At 34.6% G+C, this 15,793-nt stretch overlaps 1 protein-coding gene across 1 annotated transcript in view; it reads left to right on the top strand.

Moving 5' to 3' along the window:
• Positions 1-8,799, top strand: part of LOC129950744 (protein Wnt-10b) — an 84,110-nt gene extending 75,311 nt beyond the window's left edge. Inside the window, exons 4-6 of the mRNA XM_056062666.1 lie at positions 7,535-7,917; positions 7,995-8,361; positions 8,481-8,799. Coding sequence (XP_055918641.1) covers positions 7,535-7,917; positions 7,995-8,361; positions 8,481-8,668 — 938 coding nt within the window. The 3' untranslated portion in view covers positions 8,669-8,799. The remainder of the gene's footprint in view (positions 1-7,534; positions 7,918-7,994; positions 8,362-8,480) is intronic.
• Positions 8,800-15,793: the final 6,994 nt, after the last annotated feature.

Raw genomic sequence — 15,793 nt, forward strand, 5'->3', positions numbered from 1 at the left:
CTGCTTTATTCAAGTAAATGATTTGAATGGTTTTGAATATGTTTTGCAATCCCATACTGCAACTTTAGTATCTGTGTATAAACAACGGATAATTTGGATGAATTTTGTTGACACTCCAAGCTGGGAAGGTTAAAAAATAAAACATTTCGATTCATCAAATCAAATAAAGAAAAGAATTCAAAATTATACCTTAAGTATTAAAATTTCATGTCAAGGAACAAATCATCTTCAGACATGAGATGCATTTTTATAATAATAAAAAAACGCGTTGTTGGTCAGTTTTTCACTTAAGTTTAATATAAAAACAATTTCACGCTTAAAACATTTCCAAAAAAGAAACCTTGTTTTCGACTGAAGCTACAACTACAATTATTTACAAATTACTAATTTTTGAAAAAAGTTGAATGCTGATTTTAAGCTCATATAAATCAACACACAAGCGAAAATTGTTTGCAAGATGGTGGTATTCCGGTACTACTCTGAAACTTTAATGTTGCACCGTTTTTACAAAAATCTATAAAAAGTGTTATAAATTTGTTTTTACATAAAAAATTTTCAGAAAATCATAACACCATTTCTATTTCAATTGGGGAATCGAATCTTTCAGTTAAATAACGAACCACCATAAAAGAATGATCTACCAAATAGAGCGCATTTTCGACATGGCGACTCTCACATGGTTACAGTTCGAAAGTTTCGTAAACGTTGTAAAAAATTAAGCTTATTTTAGCCTCAACGGCTGATGACTTATTTTATAATAAGTAAAGAGTGATTTTTAAAAAGCTATAGGAAAGTATTTCAAAAAAACACATAAAATTCAGAAAAATGCATGAAGTCTTTATTTGAATCGATAGTACGGTCCAAATAATTTTATATTTGAAGATTATTTCATGCAAATGTTGACCTTGACTGGGCCTTAAATGGTCCATCCGCTTAGTCCAATTCTGGCATACTCTTTCCAACATTTCGGAGGGTATCTTACGAAAAAATTTTTCAGTGTTGTCTTCCAACGCGTCAATTAAAGCAGATTTGTCTGTATAGACATGAGCTTTAATATAGCCTCACAAAAAATAGTGTAAGGGCGTTAAATCGCACGATATAGGCTGCCAATTGACCGGTCCCGAACGTGAAATATAATGTTCACCATACTCGCCTCTCAATAAGTTCATTGTTGAGCGTGCTGTGTGACATGTGGCACCGTCTTGTTGGCACCACATGTCATGCAAGTCAAGCTCTTGCATTTTGGGCAAAAAAAGTTGGATATCATCTCACGGTAGTGCTCACAATTCAAAATTACGTTATGATTCGCAACATTTTTGAAGACGTACGGTCCAATGATCCCGCCAGCCCATAAATCGCACCAAACTATCACTTTTTCTGGATGCATTGGTAGCCCTTGCAAATGCTTCTGGCTGATATTTACTCCAAAATCGACAATTCTGCTTATTTACGTGCCCATTGAGCCAAAAATGAGCTTCGTTGCTGAACACAATTTTTCGGTAAAAAAGTGAATCTTCAGCCAACTTTCCACGAGCCCATTCGCCAAAAGGTGAAAGGACGACCAGTAGGTCGTTCGGCTTTAATTCTTGCACAAGCTCTATTTTGAAAGGCATCACACCTAAATCTTTCAGCAAAATTGTCCACGTTGTTGAGTAACAAAGGCCCAATTGCTGCAAACGGCGACGAATCGATAACTGACGGTCATCATTAACACTGGTTACGTAAGCGTGTTGGTGGTTTAATGTCCAACAATGTAAATTTGGTTCAATATTAGGTCACAATAGCCCCAATAGCCGCTTCAGTGGATCGATTTAACTAATCATAAAATGGAAAGAGCACCCGATTAACTTTCTTAACAGACCACGCATTTTGATAAAAAAAATTCAATGATTTGCAAGCGTTGTTAGTTTGTATGACGGTTCATGGTTAAATTATAGACCAAACTGAAAATGTTTGACAGACAAAACACGAAACGTGCATCGGCTGTTTTAACCAGTGTTGCCAAAAAGACAATAGCTAAAAAATCACCCGTGATAAGAACAAAGTAAATGAACAAAATATTTGTCACTGGTCTGGGTAGATTCAAGAGAAACCTTCTTATCCCCCGAAGGCTAGCGTTCAGATGGGAGTACTGACGTGGAGCATCATCGGTTCTTATTTTTTCTGAGGAACGGTTAACGGTGAACGCTACAAACAGCTATGAAACGGATTTGTGTCTAGAATTCGGTAGAAGATAGAAACCAAGGCGTACCGTCTAACAAGACCGTGCAACGTATCATATAGCTTTCCAAATCATTGATGTAAAATAAATAAATAAATAAATTGGGTGTCGCAACAGTCCGTTTGAGAACTAGGGCCTAGTGACTGACAACTCTCAACCATTCCTGTGTGCGAGTATTGTTTTCAGGGATGGAAGGGACCTACAATTTTAAGCCGAATCCGAATGGCAAATTTAAGAAAACTCTTTTCATGACAAGAATTACTCTTGGAAAATTTGACAATTCCTCGGAAGAGGCAATACCCGTAAAACAAACTTTAGGTAGAATATGCAGGGATCGAACCCAAGACCTCTCCACTAACCATCATGCCACGGGTACTAAAATGTAAAATGTTTGACAATCAATTAATTTCACGTAGCGGTAAAATCATATTGTTTTCGCGTTTGCCTGTGTGATTCTTTTGAAGATCTGAAAGCTTCAATCGGACAACATTTTGCCAACATTTCAATGGTTAAGTTAAGGATAGTCAACAAAAATTGTGTGTTCCGTTTGTGTTAATGACGAATAGAAAATCAAGGCCAGCACCTTAAGGGCATAATTTTCCCACACACTTTCGAATTAAATATATGCATAGAAAAAATGTTGCTTCCTTTCCTTTTTCAGAGCAGCAATATTCGATATCCTAACATATTTAGAAATCGTATCAACATACTCTTTATTTCTGAATTAAATGATGTATAATTCTTTGTCACACAACTGCCAAAAAAAGCTATAATTTTCCAAAGAATTGAAGTGACTTTACTCTTTCTTTCCTCAAATAAAACTTGTTGGTCTACTCGAAATGTTCTTTATCGAAATTTGTTGAAAGAATTACATTTTCATTTACTACTGCTGTTCAAAACTTTGTAAACTAGAATAAATCTTCGCACTACTGTGTCTGTCAAAGCCACTATGATCCAAAGTTCATATAGTACTATATGGTTCTTAACTTTGTTGGTGCTACGTATAAGTAAGAGTAACAGCTTTTATACAAAAAATAAAAAAAATCTGGCTATCTCGAAACTATAAAATCATTCGACTGATCATCAGATTTGAGAAACTGTTAACCTTTTCTGTTGTTTTCTGACAAAAACAAAAAAGTGTGTATTTTTTCAAATAGGCATTTTTACTCATAAGGTTAAAGTTGAAAATTTCCAACTTTCATTTCGAATGCCGAAATATAAAAAAAATGTTTGAATGTTTCAAAACTTTCATATCGACTTCTTTTAAAAAAAAAATAGCGTTTAGTACAAAAACTTTGACATGGCTTAACTAGCTGACTAACAAAAAGTTAATTAATCATTAAAATAGAATTTAAAGACCTTAATGTTAGTAAATTACTTAACTTAGATCAATATGTATGTATACCTTACCAATTTACGTCAGACCTGCAACCATATCACGTCTTGAATCGACAAAAGAATCCCTTAATACTATTCCGTTTTACTTTCGATAGCAAAATAGGTTGAACATGTTAAGTTAGTTGCATCAAAAGACACACATCAAGATCGAATGCAACTGATTTAAAAAAGTCTCTCTATACTTTTAAATCACTTCAACTCTAGTTGATGCAACAAAACAACGTACTCTCGTTCTCGTATACGAATACGTTGTATTCCTCTTTGCTGATATGGTTAAAACTGCTTGTATGGACTTCTGACCTTCAGGGAATAACTCGACCAAAATGCGCAATGCATTCGATCGATTTCACTTCACATCCCCAAGAGATATGTCACCTATTCTGGTCGTTTGTTTAGACGACAGATTTACGTATCACAATCACAACCGAGAGATGTTCCTCTCTACTAGTTGCGATGCCTCTGTAAACACTACCGATCAAAAGTTTCATGAAAATATCAGATCAAAGTAAATAAAATAAAAACAAAACAACAAACACAAAATATAAGGACAACCAAGACTGCTTGATGATGCTGGCTGAGCCTGAGACTATAACAGACTGAGAGACTGAGGCTGATGATCAAGACAGAAGTTACTTACGTGGGTAAACCGAAAAATGTTTGCATGCTATGGAATTTAGCTGATTCTGAGTCTTCTTAGTCAAGCACAATTTAACAATACCTGCGAGATTCAAAAAAAGGACATCACCTTTGGAACAGGGTGAGAGTCGGGGGTGGACGCGATACATACACACTATACACACAGGAAGGTCGACAGGGCGATGGACAGCTTAAAACAATGCCAATGTCACATTGAAGTAATGCAGAAGCCTTTTGGAAATTGAAATTGGAAGAATACTGATGTTTGACTTTAGTTGTTGCCCTGTCCTGTCCGGTTCGGACGCATCGTTCGTTCATTCGTCTGTCCTGTCCATCCTGTACCACCAGCACCATCAGGAGGGGGTGCAGCAATTGCGCACTACACATGCACCCACCTTAAGTTGGAAGTGATTTCATTGTTGCTACCGCTTCTGGGCCTGGTCGAGCCTCGTCTGGCTTGGCAGTGCTTGCCGATCAATTTCACATTCCACAGGGGCAATTCGGAATATGGCTATACAAAAGGGTACCTACATATATATGAACCTACAAACGGTACAAACCAACAGCCCCAGAACAACGATACGTAATTTATTTGCATTCACATTATAAATTATATTGTAACCGAATCTCTTCTTTCGATTTCAATTTAAATTGTTATCTTGACAGAGTAAGAACGGGATTTGAATAAATCGTTCACTCTCTTTATTCTCAGAGATCTTGGAACTTGGATTGGAATTGGGATTGGGATCAGCGGATGGCTATGTGGCTGATGATGGGAAGGCATTTTGTTGCTTCTTCGACAATGGTACCTACGACCTATGCTGAGCATATTATATGTTAAAAGATGGAGAGTTCAGTTGAAGAAGAGTTGTCGTCGACATGTCTTCAAAGATTTAAACGACAGACGGACAATCGAGACAGCTATCGTCGGACATCGTCGTCGTTGCTCTATTGGAGATAGGATGTGTATATGTAGTCAGTTTTCGTCGAATGACTTTTTAGTCAACGGAAAAGAGGGGAATTTAGCAACAACAACATCAGCCTTCAGTTGAAGCATTCAGCACCATCAACAGCAACATCAGTAACTCGCGTCTTTTTATGTAATAAACATTTAGGCATTTTATCGGTGGCAGCAATAGATTCAATTTAAATTTTCAAATTGGAAAACAAACAAAGTATAAATGAAAAATGCGATACTTTTATGTTCCCATTAGCTTATGGTCTAAGAAGTGATGAACTATAGCGAGAACACATTGTAGCTTGGAATTTATTGAAAGTTAAGTAGTAAAGAAGTCGGTCTATGTGTGATGGTTGAAAAGAATGTTAAAGGGTGATGATGATGAGGACAATTTACTAAAGAAATAGAAGAGAATTGCTCTGGAGCTTAACGATTGAAAGCTTAGAAGTTCGAGGTAGAGATTTTATATAAAATCTCTATATATATATATTCTATTCTATATATATATATTAAGACATTTTCCCGAACTATCAGAAAGGATTTTCAAGAAGCCGCATGTACTAAAACGATGCATGATTTTTTGAAACATATTGGGATACGGTATTCGTAAAACCTAACCTTAGCCTTTGCATTATGTCTGTTAATCAAATTTTGTTGACTGTAACATGAAGGCACGTGAATCACTCCATTTTGTTGGTGGACGGGTTAATTCACTTTTCGACAGATTTGTGTACCTTCCAGAGGATAGGCATTGCTGGAAGACGAGTCAATACACTTTTATATAAATGGATCAGAATAAACAAAGGTTGGTGAAGGGGTGTACTCTAAACGACTCAAATGTAGTCTCTCATTCTGCTGTACTGTTTTCCACGTGGTTTCAATAGCTGATATCCATATTTTATCAGATAATCAGGCCTCTCATCTCAAATGAAGGTGGTAGAAAAGTTTAACAGTCACCTCTACTTGGTGCCGGGCCAAAAAGACATTCCAGGAAATTGTAAGTCAGAATTGATTCAGTACAATCCACGTGTGGCTAATACTGGCAAATTAATCGGTACACAAATGTTTGCTAAGTCAAGACGTTATAGAGAAGCCAAGCATCACTACACTACTACACTAGATTTAAAACACTCAAGGTGTTTGCTTCGGGCATTGCTTAATAGTAAAGCACGCCCCCGTCTAGGCGTATACTCAAATTACTTTTTTAGAAACTTTATGGATGGAGAATAAAGAGGAGTAAATAGTTCTTCACCTTCTCCGTGCATGCCCTGCTCTAGTTGGAAAACGGAAGACCTACCTAGGAGAATTCTTCTAATACGATCTTAACGATCTCAATTATAAACACACAATCAATCTTTCACTTTTTGTAAGGGACTCAAGCTGGTTTGATTGACTTCAGGACGCAGCCTCAAGAATCATCAGCCTACACCATCACGGACAGCCACTTTAATCTAACCTAACCAAAATCTAGTGTGATGGTTAGTGAGTTGGACTGTCATGTCTTGGGTTCAATCCCTGCCTGTGCCACCTAACTTTTTTCACGGGTACTGCCTCTTGCGAGGAATTGACAAATCCTCCAAGAGTAATTCTTGTCATGAAAAAGTGTTTTCTCAAATTAGCCGTTCGGATTCGACATATAAACTGTAGGTCCCTTCCACACGCACACAGTAATAGTTGAGAGTTGTAAGTCACTAGGCCCTGATTCTTCATGAACTGTTGCGCCACCCAATTTATTTATTTAAAAATGCAAAAATTGACTCGGGATTTGCGTATTGAATGTAAATTTTGTATGAACGGGTCTGATTCAAATGTTGTTTACAGAAGTTCTTAAAGTTGACATTTTGTCAATTTTTCAATGGATGACGGATGCGTTCACAGTGAAACTTTATAGTTTCACAAGCCTACAGTATAAAACACTTAGTTTTGAAAATATATACCCTTGTTTTCTAGTAATCTAATATAAAAACTAATGCTTTATCTTCAAAAACATTTACGAACCTCTAAAATGTTTTTGTTAAGTTTGAGTAACCGTTTTCGAAAAAAATCGGAAGCTCAAAAAGTTGTTCTAGACGAGAGAATATCTCAAAACCATTTTGTACATCTTCCATATCATCATCATTCAAACTAAAATAACGACGTTACACAAAAATGAACAATTTGACAATATTCAATAAAATAAAATAAATATGTATACGCCCCAGTGCACTATTAGACACGAAACATTCTGAAAAAAGAAATGTACTTCTAATACTGATTTTTTGTGATAACTTTTAATAAAACTTAACACTTCTGTATCTCAATTTTTTACTATTTAATTGCAGGTTATCGGGAAAGTGCATTTGCTTTTGCAATATCAGCTGCTGGTGTTGCACACAGTGTAGCAAGAGCTTGCAGTCAAGGACGTCTAATGTCTTGTGGCTGTGATCCGTCGGTTAATCGTAAAACCCTCAATAAAAATCTCCGTCAAAGTTTGGACAAAGAGAAGAAAATGTTTTTGCAATATCTCGAGACAAATCAAATCCTCACTCCTGAAGAGGAAAAAAAGTACGAACGTTCGAAAATCGCCAGCCGATGGAAATGGGGTGGTTGTTCGCATAACATGGATTTTGGTGTTGAATTCTCAAAACTATTTCTCGATTGTCGAGAAAAAGCCGGTGATATTCAATCGAAAATTAATTTACACAATAATCATGCTGGAAGAATGGTAAAAATTAAATTCTACTATTTTTTGGATACGAAATAATTTGAAAATTATGTTTTTTTTTTTTGTTTTTTCTTAAGGCCGTTTCAAATAATATGGAATTTCGCTGTAAATGCCATGGAATGTCTGGCAGTTGTCAATTGAAGACGTGCTGGAAGTCAGCACCAGATTTTCATATTGTTGGAAGAGTCCTCAAACATCAATTCCGTCGTGCCATTTTAGTAGATCAATCGAATTTAGGTAATGGTGAACCAATAGTTGTATTGAAGCGATCACGTAATAAAAAATCGAATATGGGAAATTCGAATGAGCGAAGCGAACGTCCACAAAGAAAACCACAACAAGACAAAAGTACTGTAAGGTCGCTAAGGAAGCTAGAAAATGCGTTGTTTTACTATCAGCGTTCGCCGAATTTTTGTGAACGTGATCTTAGCGCTGATATTCAAGGTAAGTCGATTGTGTATTTTAATTTTGTTGAAATTTAAATATGTTTTAAAATTTTGTAATTGAAACAAAAATGTTCAAATATCGTCTTAAAAAACAAAATATTTCTTAATTCTTTTCAGGAACGGTCGGGCGTAAGTGCAATCGCAATAGTACTACCAATGATGGCTGTACATCACTCTGCTGTGGCCGAGGCTACAGTTTAGTTAAAGAAAAACGTTTGGAACGCTGCCATTGTAAATTCAACTGGTGTTGCAATGTCGAATGTGAAGAATGCCAAATTGAAGAATGGATTAGTGTCTGCAATTAAGCTCAAAAATAACACTTAGTTTAAAAATTCATAAAAAGCGTAACAAAAATCATCCGCACAAACCACAGAAAAGTAAACAAATGAAAACAAAAATGAATACAATTCTTACGATAAACAAAAATTAAATTCAATCGAAACTAAAAATAATAATAATTTTTTTCGTATTATTATAAATTTATAAAATTAAAAATTTAGACAACTTTGTTATGCGAATAGGTTATATGAAAGAATGTTATGAATTTTCAATAAAAAAAATTAGATCTTCTATCTTTCGATTAAAAAATAATAAAAATAAAAATATTATTTATAAGAATTAAATTAAATTATTTACTTTTTTTATATCAATCATTATTTTAATTTTTTTTCATTAAACTTTTGTTTTAATATTATTTCAAAATAAAATAAAAATACCACCAGATAAGTCGCAAATAAATAGGTTAATATTTTTATTAAAGACAAAATAAAATAAACTAATCAAAAAAAAAACATAAAAAAGAAAATAAGAAAATAAATAAACAGTAAAATATTATATTTGTATAGATTAAAATAAGAAAGTCTACTTTATTTATTTATAATAACATAAAATGTAAATAAAAGAATTAGTAACCGTGAAATGATTTAATTTATTTTAACTCTGTTCCCGTCATGGACTGAATTTTAAAAATTAAGTTAGTTGTGTTTCCATAAGATAAATAACATTCTTGGAATTTTATTAACTTTATGCAATTTTGTGTATTTCAAAAATTCAAAAGATTTTACTTTTTTTCATTTTGTTATTAATGACAAAAATTATACACGTCTTTTTTCTTGGAGTGTTAATCAAGACAAAGCTTTAATTTATAGACTAAGGAATTCCACTAGTGATTTTAAACGCTTTTGGGTATTAAGACTAAAGGCTTCTAAAGTTTGCTTAATATAAGAATCCAAGTGAGTCGATCAAAGTAACGTCGTCGTCGTATCTTCCCTGGTTGGTTCCTTGAAATACATCAATTGATCCGGATTTTCAACGAAAAATCATTTTCAGTGATGAAGAAAATCTAAGAAATGTTTTTGAAAAGCCTTGATTGTCATTGTTTTATCCCGTTTTCAACATTATTATTAAATGTTTGTCAATATATTCCAAAAACTTGATGATATAACCTTAAAAATGAATCAGGTACCTTTTTATCGTTTTTCTGTTAACAGCCGTTTTCGCAAAATTGCTTCAGAATGATTTTAAGATAAATGAACAGATCCATGCTTAGTTCAAATTATGAGGATTTTTTGAAAAATAAGAAGTAAGAACGTGAATTTTTTTAAAACGAAATATTAAAGTAAAAGGTTGTAGTTTTAAAAATCATCTCGAACTATATTCTTCTTAATTTAGGTAGCATCAAAAAGCCTAATACTAATAATAAGAGTTGTCCTGGGCGAATTTAATGCCAAGCTAGGAAGGGAAGACATCTTTAATGAAATAATCGGGAAAAAACAGCCTGCACGACATCATTTCCGACAACGTAGCCAGGACGCGTTTTTCACACCTCAACATCTACAAACGAACTTGGAGAACTCCAGATCAATCTACTGTCAACCAGATTGACCATATTGCGATCGACGCCAGACATGCTTCCAGCATCATGGATGTCCGAACTTTCAGAGGAGCTTACATCGACTCGGACCACTACTTCGTCTTAGCCAAGGTAGCACTTCGGATTTCCAGACCGAGTTCTCAGCGTGTCGTCGTGGGGTACACTCGTGTCGGGAACATTTTTCCTGTTTTTGTTCTACCTTTGCCTATAAAGTCTAATTAATAAATTCAAAATTATAAAATGTCTTGTGAAGTTTGTAAGCTCAAAGTTGAAAGAGGGGAGTTAAAGATTAAATGCACTGATTGCAATAAGTACTTTCATGCCAAATGTGTCAATTTGCAAGCTCTTGATCTTGAGAACATGAAAAAAAATAAATCACCATGGCAATGTAATGTGTGTCAATCAAAGAGACGAAATCCAGCGTCTTGTTCTCTTGCAGACTTGGCATCTCAAACGTCTCTTCCACCACCAGCGTCTCTACCGCTAAATCAAACATCATCATCGGCCACCACGCCAACCTCCTCCAACACAACCACCAGCCTACGACAAAAAGATCTAACAACAACAACAAAAATCACTTTGGAAATGGTGTATGCGAAAGTAATTGCCATCGAAAACTTTCAACAAAATCATCTAAATGCACTCACAACTAAAAATAAAGAGTGCGAGGCAAATATAAAAGCTTTGGAACGAAGGGTCAACAACCTCGAACAACAGCTATTAGCCAACTGCATTGATATTGTTAACGTTCCCTGTGACAATACAGAATCATCGAGCACTGACATCGCTCTAAAAATCTTTCGTGATGGACTGAATATTAACATCACTGAGGCAGATATCGACCACTGCTATATAAAAACAATACACCGAAGCAAAGCTTCGGACGATGGTTCTCCAAATTGCAATGCAACAACAGCAGAGGCGACGACGACGGCGGCGGCGGCAGAGACAGTGGCAGCAGCAAAAAACACAAACAAAATTTTGCATGTGAAATTAGTCTCTCGTTATTTAAAAGAGAAAATATTAAAAGCAAATCATGAAAAAAAACACAAATTGAAAACATCCGTATGCAGTAACCGAGCTTTGGAGGAGAAAATGTACATCAACGAAAGCCTGTCATACAACACACGTCAACTATTTAAAACAGCAGCAGCAATTAAAGTTTCAAAAAATTATAAATTTCTGTGGACACGGAATGGGATCGTTTACATGCGTAAAAAAGAGGGGGATAACTTTATCAAAATAACAAGCTCTTCTGACCTTATTAAAGTGCAATGAGTTCTCAAAATTTTTCGAATCTCCATGTAAACATTCCATCCTACCATAATAATTTAATTGTATGTAATAATGACATTAATATTCCCAATTCTGAAGAATCTTTTTGCATTCACCAAAATATCCGAAGCTTGCGTCAAAACTTTAATGATTTGTTAGTTCATGTTCAATCTCTTGAAAAATTGCCATTGGTTATAATAGTTAGTGAAATCTGGATTTATGAATATGAAATAGGTCTATATAATATTGATGGATACACTTTGTATGCCAATTGTAACGAATCCTACGCTGCTGGTGGTATAGCAGCGTACATAAAAAGTGAGGTTGTGTGTGATCACTCAAAAATTGAATTTATCAGTGCGGATATCATACGAATAAAATTTACTTATAAAAATAATTGTTATGCAATTATCTGCATTTATCGTTTACATTCTTTTAGCAAAAGTTTTTTTATTGAAGAGTTTCATAATGTTTTGAATAATACCAAAGATAAAAATTGAATTGTTGCAGGTGATATAAATATTGATCTTTTGAATGAAAATGATAACGATACAAATTGTTATATGTCTTTGATGTCTTCATTTGGGTTAAAAAGTGTCATAAATGTGCCTACCCGAGTTACAAGTTCAAGTTCAAGTTGCCTTGATCATATTTTTGTGCGATTTTACAAAAATAACAAGTCAATCTTTTTTAGTGAAGTGCATGACTACAAAATAACTGATCACCGTTTATGTGTTTTAAAAGTTCGTGAGAACCATACTCCACAACAAATCGAGTTGGGAAAAATAAAATATGAAATAGATTTTGGTATTCTTCGTCAAAAACTAAGGTATGAATTTTGGGAAACTGCTTTATCTAAGAGCGATCCTTCTGAAGCGTATGATCAATTCATTTCCATATTAAGTAGACATTTAGAGAGTTCTAAAAAACTATTAAAATTGTCAAACAAAATAAAACTCTTGAAGCCTTGGATGACACATAGTTTGCTAAAGCAAATAAAACTTAAAAATAGCATCGCTAAAAAATGCAAAAGGCATCCACTTAACCTAAATTTAAAAAAATATTATTCTCAGCTCTGCAAACGTGTAAAAAAAACAACTTCTGAGGCACGCGATTCCTATTATAAAAACCGCTTAAATCAATATAGGGGCGATGTGAAAAAAGAATGGAGAGTTGTTAATTGTATTTTAGGTAAGCAACATAAACCAAATGAGATTTCAAACATTCTATGCAATAATGTTGTTACTTCTGATCCGAACATAATAGCGGGTAGTTTTAATGATTATTTTGTAAATATCACCGATGCTCTGAAACCTCCTGAACCAAACCACCTTTGCTGCAACTGCACCATCGCTGATAGCATAAAAAAAGACAAAATGGAAACTAATAGCTTCTACTTTCAAGAATTTTCCCCTGGAGAAATACATATGCAAATTCAAAGTTTACAGAATAAGAAATCTTGTACTAGTGATGGCATCTCTGCGGTTATCTTAAAAAAAGTATCTTGGGAAATTGTTGATATACTATGCTATATTTTCAACTCAAGTATAAGTTTTGGGAAGCTCCCTAATGCATTGAAGATTGCAGAAGTTATCCCAATTTTTAAAAAAGGAGATCATAAAAATATAGCTAATTATAGGCCTATCTCCCTGCTTCCTACGTTTTCCAAACTTTTTGAGAAGTTAATTAAAACACGCATGCTCTCATTTCTCGAAAAAATCAATTTTTTTTCCGAAGTTCAATTTGGGTTTCGATCAGGTAGAAGTACGGAAGATGCTATTTTAAAAGTAAGTTGTTATTTATACAAGGGTATAAACGAAAGCCACTCAACGATGGCGCTGTTCATTGACATGACAAAGGCATTTGACATGGTCGATCATGAAATACTTTTAAGTAAGTTATATAATATTGGTTTTAGAGGTATAATATATGAATGGTTTAAATCATATTTGATTGGAAGGGAACAAAGAGTATTAATTAATAATGTTTTCAGTAATGTGCAAACATTAAAAAATAGTGTCCCACAGGGCTCTGTTTTAGGACCTTTACTTTTTTTAATCTACATTAACTCGCTGTTCCTTCAAGATTTTTCTGGAAATCTTATAGCCTTTGCAGATGATATAGCATTTACTTACACTGTTCCGACTTATTTTCAATGTCTTGCCAACTTAAATAAAGACTTACAATTACTAAGGGTGTGGTTTGCATATCATAAACTAATTATTAGCGATAAAACAAAAGTTATGTGTTTCAAGCTAACAGATGACTTTCCTAAGGATTTTGAGTTGTATTTCCACTCGTATGATTGTCAAAAATTCGTTTTACCCTTGCATGTATGTGGTAGATAAAAAAAAATAAATAAATAAATTGGGTGGCGCGACAGTCCATTGAGAACCAAGGCCTAGTGACTTACAACTCTCAACCATTCCTGTGTGCGAGTAATGTTCTCAGGAATGGAGGGGACCTACAGTTTATATGCCGACTCCGAACGGCTAATTTTGAGAAAGCACTTTTTCATGACAATAGTTACTCTTGGAGAATTTGTCAATTCCTCGCAAGAGGCAGTACCCGTGAAAAGACTTTAGGTGGCATAGGCAGGGATCGAACCCAAGACCTCTAGCATGACAGTCCAACGCACTAACCATCATGCCACGGGTACCACATGTGGTAGATACAATTTTTTAAATAATAACCAGTGTTCCCCAAACTGTTTTCAAATTGAACGTGTTGACTCATTTAAATACTTAGGAATTATTTTCGACAGTAATCTAAACTGGAAATCTCATGTTAATTCACTTAGAAATTATATGAATCTTATTACGCGTAAGACTTATCTGTTAAGACCATTTTGCACTAAGAATGTTTTAACTATGATCTACTACGGACTTACTCAGTCTAAATTGCAATACGGTATAGTTAGTTGGGGGGGTACTTTTATGAGCACTTTTAGACCCATTTTAATTGCCCAAAAACATATAATTCGTATTATTTGTGGTAAAAATCAACGTACACACAGCTGGCCTCTTTTTTGCGAATTAAAGATACTTCCGTTGGGTCACCTGTATGTTTTTAAGGTCTTAAAAGAATTCTATCAACAAAGTGGTAATATTCCCAGCAGAAATTCTTCAATATACAATTTACGGGTCAACAATTTAGAACTTGTCAGCACTTTGATTGCACATAAAACACATTTTATGAACTTCTATCTAATGACATCGCGAACTACTTTCAACAATCTTCCATTTGGAATAAGAACAACAAACAATCTCAACTCTTTCTTAAGAAAAATTAAAGAATGGCTTTTCACCATGGATATGAGCGACATTGAATTGGTTTATAAAGTACGACAATAAATGCAAAAGGATTCTTTTATTTAAACCAATTTTTCAACTTTCTTTAAATTAATTTTGATATCTAAATTTTGTATTTTTGACTTGAATTAATTAAAAATTGCAGAAAAGAACAACTGAAAGTACCCCACGTCAGTTTTTCTCTAGTATGCTTAATTTTTAGCCGGCCACTCAACACTGACATACACATGTTACTGAATGGCTCAGATCTTATTCTTTTTTTTTAAAACTTATCTTCTTGAGTATCTAAAAATATTGTTATTATGTTATTCTGAAGTGAAAATTGAATAAAAAATGATTGAATTGAAAAAAAAAAAAAAAAAAAAAAAAAAAAAACAGGGAGATGCTGGGAGAAGGTACAACTTCGAAAAAAATCAGCAAATCCTTCTCCGACCTAGTTACACAATGTATCGAAAACCAGTGGCTACATTGCCAAGATGCAATCAGAAAATCCGCATCTGACGTGCTGGGTTTCAAGCAACCACCAACAACAAACTCCTGGTTTGATAAGGAATGTCGGCAGGCAAATGCATCAGCCAAACAACAGGCATGAAAAGCAGCGCTGCATAAAAGGACGAGAGCTGCTCATCGACTTCACAGAAGGAAAAAGAGAGAGCATGAGAAGCGTGCGGTCGAAGGTGTTGAGAGGTTTAAAAGCAGGAATGAAGTTCGAAAGTTTTATAAACAGGTGTAACGAAATTCACAAGTACATAAACCTAGAACCGAACGCTGTCAATGCTGAGGATATAGAAGGACCATTTCTGCAGACTGTATAACGGCGTTGACGAACCAACCGCATTCCACTGTCAGGCAGGATGATCCTTTCACCATAGACGGCAAAAGCCAACAATCCCGTCTTCCGGACTTAGACGAAGTTAAGATTGTCATATCTAAGATGAAGTCTAACAAAGCCGCTATAGGAGGCGGCTTGA

The sequence above is a fragment of the Eupeodes corollae genome, chromosome 3, assembly GCF_945859685.1.
Source record: "Eupeodes corollae chromosome 3, idEupCoro1.1, whole genome shotgun sequence".
NCBI classification, from domain to species: domain Eukaryota; kingdom Metazoa; phylum Arthropoda; class Insecta; order Diptera; family Syrphidae; genus Eupeodes; species Eupeodes corollae.